The 16,789-nt window shown below is 49.5% G+C and overlaps 7 protein-coding genes across 7 annotated transcripts; 3 read left to right on the top strand and 4 right to left on the bottom strand.

The window, feature by feature from the left end:
* Positions 1-262: 262 nt before the first annotated feature.
* Positions 263-2,500, top strand: EPUS_06063 (Heat shock protein; the record flags this gene model as incomplete). Its single annotated transcript, XM_007803752.1, has 4 exons — positions 263-289; positions 351-486; positions 559-624; positions 681-2,500. The coding sequence occupies 4 exons, from the start codon at positions 263-265 to the stop codon at positions 2,498-2,500; spliced, it is 2,049 nt and encodes a 682-aa protein (XP_007801943.1).
* A 1,128-nt stretch (positions 2,501-3,628) lies between these two features.
* Positions 3,629-3,946, bottom strand: EPUS_06062 (uncharacterized protein; the record flags this gene model as incomplete). The annotated part of the gene is made up of 1 exon (XM_007803751.1): positions 3,629-3,946. The coding sequence occupies one exon, from the start codon at positions 3,944-3,946 to the stop codon at positions 3,629-3,631; it is 318 nt and encodes a 105-aa protein (XP_007801942.1).
* A 120-nt stretch (positions 3,947-4,066) lies between these two features.
* On the top strand, positions 4,067-6,960 carry EPUS_06061 (uncharacterized protein; the record flags this gene model as incomplete). Its single annotated transcript, XM_007803750.1, has 2 exons — positions 4,067-6,391; positions 6,445-6,960. 2 exons carry the CDS (start codon positions 4,067-4,069, stop codon positions 6,958-6,960), a joined length of 2,841 nt encoding a protein of 946 aa, XP_007801941.1.
* A 1,390-nt stretch (positions 6,961-8,350) lies between these two features.
* Positions 8,351-8,923, bottom strand: EPUS_06060 (uncharacterized protein; the record flags this gene model as incomplete). The annotated part of the gene is made up of 1 exon (XM_007803749.1): positions 8,351-8,923. One exon carries the CDS (start codon positions 8,921-8,923, stop codon positions 8,351-8,353), a length of 573 nt encoding a protein of 190 aa, XP_007801940.1.
* Positions 8,924-10,011: 1,088 nt separating this feature from the next.
* EPUS_06059 (uncharacterized protein) lies at positions 10,012-10,735 on the bottom strand (the record flags this gene model as incomplete). The annotated part of the gene is made up of 2 exons (XM_007803748.1): positions 10,012-10,585; positions 10,632-10,735. The coding sequence occupies 2 exons, from the start codon at positions 10,733-10,735 to the stop codon at positions 10,012-10,014; spliced, it is 678 nt and encodes a 225-aa protein (XP_007801939.1).
* A 1,798-nt stretch (positions 10,736-12,533) lies between these two features.
* On the top strand, positions 12,534-14,122 carry EPUS_06058 (uncharacterized protein; the record flags this gene model as incomplete). Its single annotated transcript, XM_007803747.1, has 4 exons — positions 12,534-12,695; positions 12,813-13,168; positions 13,498-13,636; positions 13,685-14,122. The coding sequence occupies 4 exons, from the start codon at positions 12,534-12,536 to the stop codon at positions 14,120-14,122; spliced, it is 1,095 nt and encodes a 364-aa protein (XP_007801938.1).
* Positions 14,123-14,506: 384 nt separating this feature from the next.
* On the bottom strand, positions 14,507-16,120 carry EPUS_06057 (uncharacterized protein; the record flags this gene model as incomplete). The annotated part of the gene is made up of 3 exons (XM_007803746.1): positions 14,507-14,810; positions 14,858-15,474; positions 15,521-16,120. 3 exons carry the CDS (start codon positions 16,118-16,120, stop codon positions 14,507-14,509), a joined length of 1,521 nt encoding a protein of 506 aa, XP_007801937.1.
* Positions 16,121-16,789: the final 669 nt, after the last annotated feature.

Genomic DNA, 16,789 nt, shown 5'->3' with positions numbered 1-16,789 from the left:
TATTAACTACTACTACTAGTTAACTAGCAGTTGATGCTTTTCTGTAGGCGGGCAACTGTGAAATGCGCTAGTTATGTAATTGGCTGGGCTTACTAGCCCCATTGAGAGGCGGCGACCGGAAAAAAACCTTCTACTCTTACGATGCGGCAAGATCATCATCGACAATTCTCTCTGCGCGTATCATCCATTCATTCTAACCACCATCCGTCTCTCTCACTCACCGCTCCTAATCTCTCAATACGGTTGTGAACATACGCTGAAAATGTTGGCTTCTAAGTTCTCGCGAGCTGTAGGTCTGACCATTTGGCGTGCTTCTTTGAGATGTCCTATTCGTGGCTAACCCCCTACAGCTTCCGCGAAGCTCTCCCATCTCGAGATTGTCCAAATTCCAGAAGCCTACCTCATCATTACTCTCTCGGTATGCTACAACAGGTGCAGCAGGTGGGGAGGAGAAGGTTAAGGGGCAGGTCATCGGTATAGATCTGGGTAAGCGATATGCTTCTGGGACCTGGGCTCCTACTTGAATGCACTAGAAGCGCTAACAACTGCTGCTTTTAGGCACAACCAATTCAGCTGTAGCTGTGATGGAAGGAAAGCAACCAAGGATAATAGAAAATTCAGAAGGTTGGTGATATGTCTTATTATTGTCCACTTTTTTTCACGACTGACCGGACAATCAGGCGCGCGAACAACACCATCCGTTGTCGCATTCGCCCAGGATGGCGAACGACTCGTCGGTATATCTGCCAAGCGACAAGCTGTCGTTAATCCGGAGAACACACTATTTGCCACCAAGCGTCTCATCGGCCGCAAATTCTCAGATCCAGAAGTCCAACGCGATATCAGGGAAGTGCCGTACAAGATTGTGCAACACACCAACGGTGATGCCTGGGTTGAGGCTCGAGGACAGAAGTACTCACCATCACAAGTTGGTGGCTTCGTGCTGCAGAAGATGAAGGAAACCGCCGAAGCATATCTGAGTAAACCAATCAAAAATGGTGTGGTCACTGTGCCCGCCTACTTCAATGACATGCAACGTCAAGCAACGAAGGACGCAGGCCAAATTGCCGGGCTCAACGTTCTCCGAGTCGTCAACGAGCCCACAGCCGCAGCTCTTGCCTATGGCTTGGAAAAAGAGGACGATCGAGTCATTGCGGTCTACGATCTTGGAGGAGGTACCTTTGACATTTCGATTCTCGAGATTCAAAAGGGTGTTTTCGAGGTTAAGTCAACCAACGGCGATACACATCTTGGAGGAGAAGACTTCGACATCACACTCGTCCGCCACCTTGTACAACAATTCAAGAAAGACTCTGGCATTGATCTGTCAAACGACCGAATGGCTATTCAGCGGATCCGTGAGGCAGCTGAGAAGGCCAAGATCGAGCTGTCGTCATCTCTACAAACTGATATCAACCTACCTTTCATTACTGCCGATGCCTCCGGACCGAAGCACATTAATCAGAAACTCTCCCGAGCTCAGCTTGAAGGTCTTATTGACCCACTGATAGCAAAGACCATCGATCCCGTCCGAAAGGCATTGAAGGATGCGAACCTACAGGCTAAGGATATCCAAGAAGTTATACTCGTTGGTGGAATGACACGGATGCCGAAAGTAACCGAGTCTGTTAAGAGCATATTTGGTCGGGACCCGGCGAAGTCTGTCAATCCTGATGAGGCAGTTGCCATGGGTGCTGCTATCCAAGGTGCTGTTCTTGCTGGTGAGGTTATGGATGTTCTGTTGCTCGATGTGACACCATTGTCGCTTGGTATTGAGACACTAGGCGGTGTCTTCACACGCCTGATCAACCGGAACACCACTATCCCAACGAAGAAATCGCAGACCTTCTCCACTGCTGCAGACTTCCAAACCGCGGTCGAGATCAAGGTGTACCAGGGCGAGCGAGAGCTGGTTCGCGACAACAAACTTCTTGGTAATTTCCAGCTGGTCGGCATCCCTCCCGCACATCGTGGCGTGCCCCAGATCGAGGTTACGTTCGACATTGATGCTGATTCGATAGTTCACGTGCATGCCAAGGACAAGTCTACTAACAAAGATCAGTCAATCACCATCGCATCTGGCTCCGGTCTTTCAGACTCTGAGATTCAGAACATGGTTGACGACGCTGAGAAGTATGGTGCTCAAGACAAGGAGCGTAAGGCTGCGATTGAAGCTGCCAACCGTGCTGACACCGTCCTGAACGATACCGAGAAAGCACTCAAGGAATTTGAGGGTAAGCTGGACAAGGCTGAGGCGGATGCCATTAAGGAAAAGATTGCCAGTCTGCGGGAATACGTGGCCAAGAACCAGACTGGAGAGGGAGGCGCAACGGCAGAAGAGCTGAAGGCCAAGATCGATGAGCTACAGACCACCGCTCTTACTCTATTTGACAAGATGCACAGAGCGCGGGCGGAGGAGTCTTCGCAATCACCACCAGGTGGCGAGACTCCACCAAATGCTGGTGAGCAGCAAAGTGGTGAAGGGGAGAAGAAGCCTTGAGCACCGGTGTTAAAAAATTTGCTGGGTTTCTCTTTTGCCTGTTTTGACACTCTTGGTGGCATTGACCTGCAAGCGTTCCTCTCTCCATGTCACACCTTCCGGACTTGTCATCTTGCTTTACAATACTCCCTTTTGTGAGAGGTGAGATGAGCAAGGTTCAGCAAATCAAATGGGAAATGGGAAATGGGCGAAGGAAGCGCAGTGTAGTGCTTGTGCAAGATCCCGCATGTAATTACCATAGCCGCTGCTAGGTGTGTGTTCGAATAGAATCTCCTCTCCCGTTGTCCACCATTGGTTTGCTTTTTGCTTAGTTCGTTTGGTTGTCGTCATTGTGCCCCAATTGGCATCCTGCGAAGAAAATTTTCATTAAGGTTGATATGCAGCCAATGACAGATAGCGGAATAGACTGAAGTGTATTCCGGGCAGTGATGCAGATTGCGAGCGTTGGGGTAATTTGTGGCCCCTGTTGGATAACGCAGGCATACAGCCTATAGGCGGTCGGCGATGGTCGATTTAAGGCGGCCGCTATGGCCGAAGACAGGCAGTCTTAAAGGCGTGGCTGGGTATACTACTAATCAACTAGGACTAATAAGACTGGCTATCCGGATAATCGAGTACGTAGCTCAATAAACTGCCCATCGCGCTGCACCCAGTAGGAGGAGGGCTATCTGATACCTTAATCTTGGGCCGTGTAGGCCGTGCTGATGCTCGTACTTTAGTCATATGCTGAACCTTCGGTTGACCGGGTTGGCTGAGATGAATTAACCTAGTTGGTTGGGCATTTCTCATGTGCCACAAAGACTGTTCGTCTTCGCCTCTTGCCTTTCAAATCTTTTCATCCATGTCCACCGGTCCGCCATCGCCCACTGATAACACATTACATGAGCAGGAGACTACCCAAACCTCATCCCATATTCTGTCGCTGTATAGCTTCTCCTGTTCGGAACAGCCTGTGTATCTTCGCACTGCTTGCTGGACCTTGCGCGTTCTGGTGACGCTCGTTGATTGGATTGGGTTGTTTAGCGAAGGCCCCTGCATTCTAGCAGTTGCGGCCGCTATCACCCAGAAGTTTTGAACGTCGCGCAAAGCCGGTATGTAAAACTGTTCATATCTTCATCTTTACTCTCCTTAGATGAGATTATCCTTGTGTTCTGCTCCACTTTCAGCTTGGATAGGCATCTGCGCCATTGTCTGGCCCTCATAGTACTGCTCTTTAATGCAATTGCGGGTGGCCAAGGCGCCCCCACTGGCGGTCGGGTCAATCAATTTTGAATCCAGTCTTCCATACCCTTCTTTTCCACTGTCGCCACCACCACCACTACCACCACCAAAGTGCTTCGTGCAATCCACAATCTTGTGTTCCCTATTTCTCAAGCCGCGAAAAATCCCTTTTCGGACATTTTTCACGCTCTCATCACGTGCCGGCCGGGTGTCGACACCCTGCATTGTATAGACAATGGCACAATATAATCTCCGCAAACATCCCGTAAATCTTCCCAGAAGAAGTTTCTTCGCGTTGCAGTTATATCTACGCCATTGAAATCGATTTTATAGCCTTTGCTGACTATGTGGACACGGCAGAAGAGGAATCAGCACAAGACGACATCTTCCATGAATAAGGCAGAGAAGCCGGATATGGATAGCGTCAACTTGCAACAGCCGAGTGAAAAGCCCTTTGCATCAACTGTGATCGGCCCCAATGAAGAAGACTCGGGTAGTGACGTTTCTGCATCACCATCAGATGTAGAGAATTCTTTCAACACTGTACGACAATCCCCAGCTGGGCCGAACCACAGATCAGCCTCCACTCCTGATACCAACCCCCCTCTTCAGCCGGAGAGTCTAAGTGCAATCAAGCAACGCCTTGCCGAGTTGGATGCTGTTGATGATGTATTAGTCACCAGAAGGAACAAGCTAATTGCTAAACGTGAGCGGAAGGATGAAAGAATCCGGAAGAGATTGGCGGCAGAGGATGCAAGGGTCAAAAGGCAACGGGACGAAGAAGACGCTCGTCGTACTCAATCTCGTAGAGCAAAAGAGGAGCGAATTCGTAAACGACGAGAAATGGAAGACGCGGAGTATCGGCAAAAGGAAAAGGCGCACGATGACGAAGAGGATGAACTTCGACGCAAGCTCAAGAACCTCAAACGAGGTCGTCCAGTGGACGATGAGGTCACGGAAACCCGTCGTGCCAGCACGGTATCAGAGTCTATGTCTCCACCAGCGAAGAAGCATCAACCAAATCCTGCACCAGTTCAGGCGCTGAACTCGCCCTCGAGACCTAACGCAATGCAGCCTTTGCAATCTCCCCAGCAAGATCAGCAGCCAAAAGCCCAGTACCCGTACTATTACAGTTGGCATCCTCCCCCCATCGCTGGACCTTATACGTATGGGCCCGGCGAGACCTATCCACCCCAGAATCAATCCCACCCACCACAGCATAACCATTTACAATCATCTCCGTTGCCAAATGGCGGTCGGCCTCCATTTAATCCTCCTGCCCCACCTCCTAGACATGGTCCATCTCCTAAACCAACTACACCACTTTCTCACGCTCAGTCACCTCGCCATCAAGCCCCGGCGCCTGCGCCACCGCCACCACCCCCTCCACCTCCACCACCAGGTCCATCACACTATGACGTTCGCCCTCCTCCAGCTACCTCAACTTTTACATCTATCAATGCCCCGCCTTCAGGCTTTCCATCTGTCAATCAACCTCCTCCCCAGACCATAAGGACACCCATTCAGCCGGCCTCTAAAACAAAACGCGGACATCAATCGTCAGCCAAAGCTCAGGCTCTTGCACTTGAAGCGGGTACGGACCATTCACCATCTCACCCGCCGATTAGCAGTCCACCAGCTTCAACTCCAACCCTCGGGGGAAAGCGGAAGGCATCCACCACCCATCCATACTCTCAATCCGAAGCCTTTGCAAATCGTCATCATCATTGTGAACGTACCGATGAACTCGATCGTGGTATCTGGACGTATTTCGGTCCTGGAGGAACGAAAGAAGCACCAACCGTAGCGGGCAAGAAGGAGATGTACCTAAGATGCAACCATGATGGCTGCATGAGGATCGATTGGAAGACTGTCCATGGTCTACAGTGCCATATCGTCAAGAACCATGGTATACCTAAGGGCACCATTGGCAGTCTCGAGCTAGCGCTTGAGAGATATGGAGTTCCAGTGCAAGATATCGAGGATCATGAGAAGAAACATGGACTCGGCTCTGCTGGCACAATGGCTGAGAAAGGAACCCGTGGGAGGCCACGTGCCAGCAGACCATCCGATGAGATAGTCGCGCCACGATCTACTGGAGCTGCATCTGGACCCGTTGCCGGACCGACCATCGCACCACCTAAGCCTCCCTCTGCCGCTCGACCCAAGCCTTCTGCCCCAATAGTACTGTTTCCGAACTTAGCTGCAAGGAGTCCTAGCGGAGGCTATGTTCAAGACGATATTGTGTACTCGGAAGAAGAAAGTGATGGAGACGAGTCATCAGTTGAAGTCAAGCCATCCGTGCCCAGGCATGTTACAGCTCCCATTCAATGGAAAGCTTCAGATTCTGAACTCTCGACGCCATCCACTGCCAAGGTAGAAGGTGATGATGGATTGCGTCTACCGGTACCTCGATCCGCACCGATTGAGCATGGAAACCCTCCCACGATTGACGGCCCCAAATCACCCGAGCCCAGGCCAACCTCCGGCACCGAGACATTGGCCGTGACTGACACCGCTCCAATTTCTGCCGAAAGCCTTCCAGCACCATCTACCAAACTCCCGCTCCACTCTGTCGCATCAGCAACACCCATGGGCACAGAAACACAAAACATCGTCTCGGCAGCAGAGCACGTAAACGCCCGTCTCGATACCCAAGACCCAGAGTTCGTTGGCACAGCCACCACCACGACGGAGAGTGAAGTCCCTTCACAACCGACCAGACCGAAACACACAAAAACCAGACCGAAACACACACGCAAAACCAGACTGAAACACACACGCAAAACCAGACCGAAGCACACACGCAAAACCAAACAACGCAAGCAACCAGTGATTCTCAGGACACAGCGATTCCCAGCACGAAATCCACCTCCCGTCCACGAGGTGGAGAACGTGAACGTCGAGTCCCCGCCTCCGAGCGCTGGGATTGGGCTCCCATTGAAGATGACGACAACGCCACCGCCACGAATCCTAGCACGAGCACTACGATAACGCTGTCGAAGAGGAAGAATAGCACGGCCAGCGGGAATACGCTGACCAAGGCGCAGCAGGAGTTACAGGGGATTGATGGGTCTGTGGGTGGTGATGGAGATGGAGAGGATGGTGGTGCGGGTGGTGAGGATGGAAGTGGGAATGGAAACGGAAATGGAAGTGGAAATGGGAGTGTGACGACAAAAAGTCCGGCTACGGCAAGGCATAGTGCTAGGAAGAAGACGAGGAGGAGAGTTGATGCTTAGATCGGAGCGGGGGCGGAGGCATAGGCCTGTAAAGAAAAAGTTGCTGTTCTAGATATGCGGGTTGTGGTATTTATATATGCCTTTTTAATTGTTCTCTTAGGTTAGGCTACTTTCAGTCATTGCAGACATTTTCTAGACTTTGCTAGTAATTGGGGAATATGATATAGTAGGCTTCACTTACGAGGCTGGATGATGAGATCAAAGGTCTCTTTTTCTTGAGTGATGGATGGGATGGATGGATGGATGGATGTGCCTCAGATCCATCTAATCATGCGTCTTGTACCATAACTACTTATTCTGGATACTTTTCTCTCTTTCTAGACCTCTAGGCGCTGCTACAGGGAACTCACGGGTCGCCGTCTAACTGAATCAATCATACGCCGCTGGATTGTGTGTCATGGGTTTCTGTGCTAGTTAGTCTTATCCCCATACCCACCTCTTTTGTTCGTGGTGGGGCGTGGAGGGGCGTGGATCTGGTGCAAGTTGGGCACTAAGTAGGCTACGTGTTTTTGTCTTCTGGTAAGTAGATTGATTAGCAGTTATCTACCTCCCGTATTCTGCGATCGCGGATGAGCTTGGGTGGGATTTCAATTCGCAGCCTCGTAGGGGGAATACACTGTCGCTAAGTTAGTTAAATTTATACGGTTTCATGAGGTGATCTTTGGAAGAGGGAAAAATGGAGAGGTGTTACGTAGTAGTTCACCTTCTATATTTGTTAGAATACATCTGCGGTTCTGAAAAGTATACTGAATAGAAATTGGGCCTATGTATTGAGATGGTATACTATTCACATATCCTGAAAAGAAGGCCACTGTCGCTTGCGGGCGTCGCTGTCTCTCGTTATGGAGTTCCTGATGCCACCAGTCCGTAATAGATTGAAATGATGGTTCTCACCACCATGATCTAATTGTTGAACATCATCCATATCGCACTTGCCGTACGATTCGTATTTCTGCAGAACCTGGCGACCGACTGTATGCCGCATTGAGCAGTAAGTCAATCCCGCTCCTTCGTATCTATAGATGGAGTCGGTAGTGTTGATTATCTTGCCCTCATCTTCAGCTCCCCTTGTTGTGCCAAATCTTTGCCCCATATGCTTCGCGTGAAGACTCGCCACCGCGCTGAGTAGGATATCGGATGGCAGGATCGGCGAGCTCGTCTGCTTGCTGTATTGTGCTCACTGACTCATCACTGAAGTTCCCTCAGCCCTGCAAACCTCACACCGTCTGTCGAATGTCGTGTTCTCCACCCGACGTGAATACCACTCATGCCTACCATCAAACCAAACCGGAGCCACATGAAGGTTGAGAACTTCGCCTCGCTGCTATTGCTTCCGATGTCGATCCCATCACAGTACCCTGTAGAGCACTCCAGCGGTCATGTGGTGCTCTTATCCGTCATTGATATTGCTTGCTGAGGTCCTGTTCGTGCTTTCGGACAGGCTTGAAACAGGACCACAATCTTTCCTCTGATTCTTGAGACGTTCTAGGTCAGATGCTATGGCCACTGTGAGTTCGTGGTCTGGGCCCAACGTCTTCTCGGATCCTGCCAGTGTCCTCAGATACATCTGCTCGGCTTCAACTAGCTTCCCTTGCTTCCAGTAAGTCCAACCAAGATAGCAGACTACCTCCAATGTCCGAGTGTGCTCTGGGCCAAATAGCTTTTCATGTCCCTCGAGTGCCCCTTGGTACATTTCTAGTGCTTTTGCTATTTTTTCTTGACGAGCGTAGAGTCCAGCTAGCGACCAAACTGTGATCAGCGTCGATTCATGCTCCAGACCGCATACCTTCTCTAATCCTGTCAACGCCTGCAGCAACATTGACTCTGCACTTGCCATCTTTCCCTGATTCATGTAGCACCGGCCTAGGTAATACACTGCACCTAGTGTCTCAGCGTGTTCAGAACCGTATATCTGCTCAAATCCTGCTAGTGCCTGCAAAAGTGTCTTCTCTGCTTCAGCCATCTTTCCTTGTTCAAAGTAGAGGAAAGCTAGGCTGTCGAGCAGTCTTATTGTCATCATATGTTCACGACCATGCAGCTTCTGTCGTCCTGCTGATGCATTCAGCAACAACTCCTCTGCTTCTGCCAATCTTCCTTGGAAGATGTACATGACACCCAATCTGCGAAGCGTTTCCAACCTCAATATATTTTCCTGACTCCACATTGACTCATTTTGCTCTGTCACTTTTAATACTCGTAAATACATCGGCTCTGCCTTTCTGGGTTCATCTAACTGATCCTACAAGAAAGCTATATCATGTAAATCCTGCATGTTTACCATATTGCTGTCCATCATACTTTTCAAGCGGCCACTCTGAAGGCTTATGGCATGCTGTAGTAATCGTCGGTTTCCCATATAGTTGCCTGGCGAAGTCTATTCTAAAACATTTTGTCCGACACAGTGCAACGCCACCCCATGTAAAGCAGAATTCAGGTCGCGGTTTAGGAAGTCTAAAGCCCGGTCGTGGAGACACGCATGTATACTGTAGCTCCTGGGCCGGACATCTATTAGTGAATAGTCATGCAGCTTTGCCATCGCTCGGTTGAATCTTATCTCATTTCTGACCACATCAGAGAGCCAAGGTAGCCCACAGTCTTCCCCTGGCCGGAGGAGGCCATACCAGATATCCTGATTGTCGAAGTAGGCCAGCAATTGCATTAGCTTCACAGCTTCAGGATCATGAGATTCGATCTGCTTTAGTGATATGGGCCATGTGGTCCAGAGCCGCCGATCATCGTATTCCAATAGTCCTTCGGAATTCTGCTTGAGTTCTTCAAGTCTGTGTTCGTACAGCTGTAAGTAATCGCCAAATGTGCCGGTTGTCTGACTTAGGTACGAGCCAGCTGTCGCCAGAGCAAGCGGCAGCCCATCCAATCTCAGAGCCAGGTCCTTTGCGCCTTGATCTAAAACAGATAATTGGATATGCTAGCAACAGCTGCCACAGGAAGCATCTGGGCTCAAGACCACTTACCGCTCTCGGTCTTTCGGCCTGAACGATTTGCCAGGATCATTAGGCTCTCGCGGGGCTCCTCGAGCTTCCACAATTTCAATTAAGTAGCAAAGTTCAAGCGAGTGACACGTGTCGTGATCAGGATAAAACCCTGCTGTCTGGGTGGAAAGAATCGACGTAGGTCGTAGCCCGTGGCGCTTCGCATTCCTGGCACATCAGGATCGTCATAGTTGTCGAATATCAAGAGCCATCTGCTATTCTCCGACTTCGACAACCACGACAGGAACCATTTAACATCCTCGTCTTGGTTGCCAAGATGGCTTGCACACGGGGACGAAGAGCCATCCGCGACACGCATCACTAAATTGACAATGCCTGCCTTCAAGGTGCTTTCATCCTTGGCACTAAGCCAGAAGATGGATGAATACGTTTCACGGTGCAGCTTCGCATAGTGGATGCAGAGTTGTGTTTTTCCCATCCCACCCAAACCGGATACTGCCACGACGTTCTGAGTCCTCGTTGCGGGTGAAAGCAATTCTTGCATCTGCACCAACTCTCTTTCACGTCCTACAAAGAGATCATCCGCAATCTGAGGCGCACCGTCCAGGCTCAGCCCGAAGGCGTAATTGGACCCGGTGTTGACAGGCCTGCCCTGTTGGGACCCTTCACCATTGCTGCTGCCTTTAGACAAGTGAAACAGAGGAGCCTGGGATGACTGACTAGTAGTAATTGATATTTCCTTGCGCAGTTTGGTTTCCTGCTATATACAAGGCATGACCCTGATTGTGAAAGGCCAATGGCCCTGGCTCGGACGAGGCTGACATTGACAACAACCATAAGACGTTGTATTTGTCAGCGGTCTTGTTATGTGGATGTAGAGCCGTGGCCGAGAGTATTCTGTATGTTCTCTGGACACCCTGTGTGTATATGTCGTTCACAGGCAAAGTTGTGTTGACATGTAAGAAACTATCTAAGGAGTGAGGATGGAATAGATGCCTAACTCATTACCATACATTCCAAAAGTACCGCAAAAGCTGTGATCTGTAATTGCCACTTATCAACACGTGTTGAGACCTCCAATAACAACACTTGATGCTTCCGCACTCAAATTTATAAAGAGTAAAGCCCAGTACACTCGCAAATAATTGCCGCCAAAGACAGAATAACCATCTCACTCATCCTGTAGAACTTGGTTGAAGTCATTGACCAGCAGCAATGCTCAAATCTATTGCCACGCTTTTGTAGCACTTTTGAAATGCAGTCTTTTAGTTCAATCTAGCGCTGGGGCGGCGGTCTTGGGGGTTGATCGTACAATTTTCTATCTGCACAGCAGCGAGTCCTCTCTTTCCAGTCAATAGATCTCGAATATCAATAGAGCAGCACCATATCAACATTGAGTTGTCGATCCATCCATAACGCTTTAATGCCTGGTCGAAGACGTATCCCTGTGTTCACCCTAACAGACTTGGGTGAACCGGTATTCCTTGATCTGTGCTCCATTTCATTCCTCTTCCTCGAATTATGGATTATGCGTCATTGTTGTCTTTCAACTGAGTGATCTGGGATTTCAGATTTGATCCCCTTCTCGGACTTGATCAGTCGTGGCTATCAGTGCCTTAAGTAAACATGTCTGAGGAGGGTCTAATGAACTCAAGCACACCAGAACTATTACTCAAAGCTCAATGTGAGAAAGCTGATGCGAGGAAAATGCTCGCTCATTATCGAGCCTTGGGAAGATGCCGAATCAACTCGAATACTGTATGAACCGGGACGCTCTCATCCTGCATCGCTTCTACAGCCTTTGAAGAACGCCAACTTTCCAGGCGTCCGATGCTGCTACCCTATTATTCCAGCTAATGAGGACATCTGGGATTCATTCTTCCACCGACGTTACTCACCAGGATTCTACCTAACCTTAGGAATGATCAAAGTCAATCACTTCAGCTCTTGGGACCCTAGTCGCCTTAGATAGCCCTGGCACCTTTCTGACTACAATGGTCGGCTCTCTATGCAATATTGCGGCCGGATTTGGTCCGGTTGCGCAATCTGATTGTGGTTCTATGCTACGTACCTATCTTCTAGAAGGTGAGCAGGAGGAGCAGCACTTAAGGAACTACACAAAGAACTGTTAAGAGAGAGGGGGACCTAGGTAGAGCTTTAAGCATAACATCATGGTTGGCTATAGGCAAACAATGCTAGGTGCTTTTTCATGGAGTGACCATGCACTAATGATGGAGTATTTTGAACCGGTGGATTTGAATCTGAGGCGGGCGAGAGCTGATGAGTCGGCGATTGCAGGCACTTGGAGTTATTCCAAGGAAGCATACCATGCAACTTCACAAAAGCTGTGTAAGAGTTCTGGTTGATACATCTTCACTCAGCTCAATGTGAGCCACTGGTGAGAGCGTCCTCTCCTAAAACTCATACCTCTTTATGCATCTGATCAGCACTCGTCAAAGGACAAAAGCTTTTACCAGAATATCTAAAACCCATTCTCGCACACTTGCGATAACATTGGTTACAAAAGCTCACCCTAACCCGATCTATCGTCAACTCCAACCACGCCTTTCTCTTCATTAATTTCTGCATAATACAACCACGTCGACTGGTCACAATCTGATCATGGAGTGCACTTCATCCGCTTCCGCCAAGAACGCTCAGATCGATTATTCAAGTTCCAGTTCTGTTGATACAACCCAGTCAGCTGTGAAGAAGCACATGGCCGGAACTTGGTTATCTGTTGCGAGGCCATCATCGGCTAAAGAGCGCGAACAGAAAGAAAAGGTGAGATAATGCTCAAGCTACAATCGGAACCAGGCACAGGACTGATTCGCAGGAGTTATCCATATTCGAGGGGTGTTAGTTGACTTTCTTTTCACCAGAGAGTTGAGCAGACTCGAGCCTACAGAAAGTCTCACTCGGACGGAGATTGAGACGACCCGTAGTTCCAGTGACAAAAAGATCTATCGTGGGAAAGCTGGTCGCTTGTGGGAGGAACTTGGGGCCAAAGCAAAGGCACGAGTCCAGGAATGGATAGAAGAGCGTGAGGAATTCGAGAAGGCAAAGAAAGCGAAAGCGGACCTTGCGGAGGCATTGGCTATTACGGAGAGTCTGTATGGGAGCTTGAAAAGCGCCCAGAAATACGGTACAGTCATGGGTCCTGCTGTCCGCAAGCGGAGGAGGGAGAAAGCTTTGGAGCAGGCTTTGGAGCACGCGGAGAAAGCTGTAGACGCCATGAAGAGAATGAAGACTACATAGTGAGGAAAGGGTATTGGGCGCAAGACAAAACGGAATGATGCCACCAGATAGGTCGTGCCTACGGGCATTCAAGCACCGGTGGAGGCTGGAGGTTGGTGGCCTGCCTGAGCATCTCATAGATAGAATGAATTAATGTTCATCTGACATTCATTCACCATGAGTTGCACTGCGGTGTTTCCTCGAAGCGATCTATATCAATCGAGAAGCTATGTGTCGAGCTCTTCTTTAGATCTCACTTCTCCCTCGTTTGCCAACTTCCATTATCCTTCCTTCCCCCGATCACATCTTGAATATCAGCTGTTAACTTCAACTTGAAATACTTCCCCAGCATGCCCAAGCCACCAGTTCCCACTTCAAAGCTGCCTTCGACTCAGTTCACCTTTTCTGATACCGCTTTATTGGCCTGGACTCACCCAGTACTTCATTGCGTTAGCGATTCGGACATCGCCAAATCTCAGGAGCGAAAGGTAAGCATCTCCTTCTTGAGTAGTGATGTCTCAACTTACTCTCTCCAGATTGAAGCGTACGATGAAGTCCTGAGAGAGGTTTACTGCTTCCTCACCATCGGCGAATCCGGCTCCGACCCGGAGATGTCTAGACAAGCGTTTACAAGTAGAATGCGGAGGTCCGTCGACAAGATCATCAAGCGATACGGTGATGAGGTTGGCTTACAGCGGCTTACTGAGTTTGGGAGGAAAACTGGTGAAGCGTGGCTCGAGCGTCAGGATGAGATACAGAATCTTGGAAAGGCAGAGAAAGATTTCCAGAGTGCAGCGAAAAGGGTAGGTAAAATTCGTCAGGAGCTTGCAACTGGCCATGCCGAAAGTCATATTTCGAAAACGGCGGACACACAGCTTGAAGACAGGAAACGGAAGCTCGATGAGGTCGGGGAACAGGTTGAGAAGGCCTCCGAGTTGTGCAAGCGGGTGAGGCGGGTGAAGCGGGAAGAGTAGCCATAAAGAGGATCGTGCTTCTGGTATCTGTCTCAGCAACATACTGGGAATATCTGGAGTTGGTGGAAGGGATTTTATTGAGATGGTGAGCAGAGGATAGCGAGCTAAGCTGTATAGCATGACCTGGACAGGAATGGCAATAATGGCTGGACAGGAATGGCAATAATGGCTGGACAGGAATGGCAATAATGGCAGGACATTGTCTTCAGGCCTTGAATCAAAGAAACTATATTCCCTTAGCTAGCACGAGCTTCAGATCGCCATTCATGCGGGCTCGTAGGTATTGAAAAGATCTCAACCAGCTGCAAGGGCTTTATACTTAGCAAACTATCCAATTTCGGCCGGCCTCTGTAATCGTAGCGCATACATTCCTCCAGATCCCGGTCATTTCTTCCCACCAAGCACAGCCAACTTAGCCTCGGTAGGAGCAACCTCAGCAAATGTCTCATCCGAGAACTTCAGATCTTCTTCAAGAGAAGTCGTATCCTGAATTTTCATAAATATCACGGGTGTAGCTACAATCAAGCTACCAGCCAGCAAGCCCCAAGCGGCAGCGAGATTTGTCATATAGGGGACTCTTCTATTGTCAATGGCTGGTGCTATGGCGGCCCCAGCAGACTGGATACCCTTGTAGAAGCCCGTGAAGTTTGCCAATTTGCGGCCATTGTTCGTTAGAGATCCAAGCAACCTGATCGAGTCAGCTTGTACAAGAGCTCCTCCAGTGGTTACACTTACCAGTAAACATAAGTTTGCCACATGGCATCGTAAAGTCCATAGAACATGTACATGAACATCGGGCCAATGTAGCCAGAATCATTGAAGTCCATGGCCCTGTAAGTCTCCGCTGATACCTGTTCACGAGTATATCTTCTCTGAAAGGCATATCCACCGCCCCAGACAACCATTGTGATGACCAGCATGAACGCCCAGCCAGCCTTGGCTCTGGATGTGCGGCGAACGTTGATGTCTAACCCATAGCCTAGAACATATGCTCCAATTATTTGTGAAAGCCAGTAGAGAGTGTTGTTCAGAGCTCGAGTTCGAATATTATAATATGCTGCGTTGACATCCTGGAATTGGTAGGTGTAAAACCAGTTGCTGGCGAGGAACATCGGGAAAAGGCAAACGATATACCAGTCAGTCTTCAGAACCTCGAAGAGGCCGAGAATCTCAGATTTCCAGGTAGGGTTTTTCATGACCACGACGTGAGACCCGTCAGCTCGCCGCACAAATTTCGAGTCAACCAGCGAGAATGCAAGGAAGAAGCCAAGAGCCATTAGGACCATGAAAGCGATATATGTTCCATCGCTAACCGCCCCCGCTTCGGAGTGCAAGTTAAGACCGAGTGGGATCTATCATTGTCAGGACCTCGCCTTTACCTTCAGACGTTGCGCTCACCAGACTGCCAATAACAGCTCCAAGGTTGAAGATCATCCAGAACCACGATATATACTTTCCTTTGCTCTTCTCGGATGGGTAGCTCATCATAACAGCACCCTGCGCAGTCCACAGCATGCCCGCACAGACACCCAGTAGTGCTCCAGCAAAGATCAAGAAACCCGCATTCTTATTGTGGTTGTATGAGAGGATCGAGGCAACATATAGGAAATAGCCAAAACCACCGAGCCCCAGCGTCAGCTTGAGGCCAATGCGGTTAGCGATGCTGCCAGCAAAAAAGCCAACCACCGAAAATGTTGCATATACAGCGATATTAGCATTGTTGATATCGTAAGGATCGACTTGTCCAGCAGCTCCCAGACCGTTGACGGCATTAAACATGCCAGGGCACAAGAAGCAGACAAAGGCAACAAGGCCGAGTTGAGACGGTGGTGACGCGTAGTAGGGGATCTTGATTGGGCCAAGCTTTGTTGTTTTGTACATCCAGGGCTTGCCTGTGAGTGCAGGATCGTTCTCTAGAATGGCTGGGTCGTTCCCCGGAGGAGTCTTGGTGCCCATCGTGTCTGCGGCGGCATGCTTCTCGTCGATCGCCCCTGCCATGGCTGCTAGGATGGCAGGAGGAAGGAATAGATGGAATATTGCTCAAGTGTGATATCTGAGGCTTCTGCGATCGTTAGGTGTCTCGTGAGCGAGGCTTGATAACGAGGTCTCAAATTGCTGGGTCTGCATGAGAGAAGACAGAAACTTCGTTTGCTGACCACCAGGGATTGTAAGCCATGCCCAGAGCGCCACTCTCTCTGTGTTAAAAATATTCACAAACTGTCCAACTGAGCAGGATGCGGGCTTGCAGGGACTGGGTTCGATGGGTGTGGGGAAGCAGTTGATAGCGAATGGTTCATGGAGTACCTGTGCTAAGGGTACATTCAAATTAGTGGCTGAGAATAACCATCGAGTAATGATGTACATTTTAGGTGCAGCGTCGGTTTACCCAATTGAGACGGACATGTGCTTGACCCTAGTTTCGCCCCTGAAGGCCGCTTGTTTCAGTGGCCTCCCAGCCATCATCGATCCCAGCTTACTGACCTCAAGCACTGCTTAATGAACCCGCTATCATAATGTTGCATCGTATCTCTACTGCTTTTCACTGATCAATCTACCATCAGTACTCCGTCCTTGTATTTCTCCTGGCAGTGGGAGTTATCCATGAGTATTAACACTGGAATATATAATGGCGACTACTGCTAAGGCTGAAACTACGGTTGCAGAAGA

This window comes from Endocarpon pusillum (assembly GCF_000464535.1).
Source record: "Endocarpon pusillum Z07020 unplaced genomic scaffold scaffold2714, whole genome shotgun sequence".
Classification (NCBI taxonomy): Eukaryota; Fungi; Ascomycota; class Eurotiomycetes; order Verrucariales; family Verrucariaceae; genus Endocarpon; species Endocarpon pusillum.
This window is presented reverse-complemented; position numbering and strand designations above follow the sequence as displayed.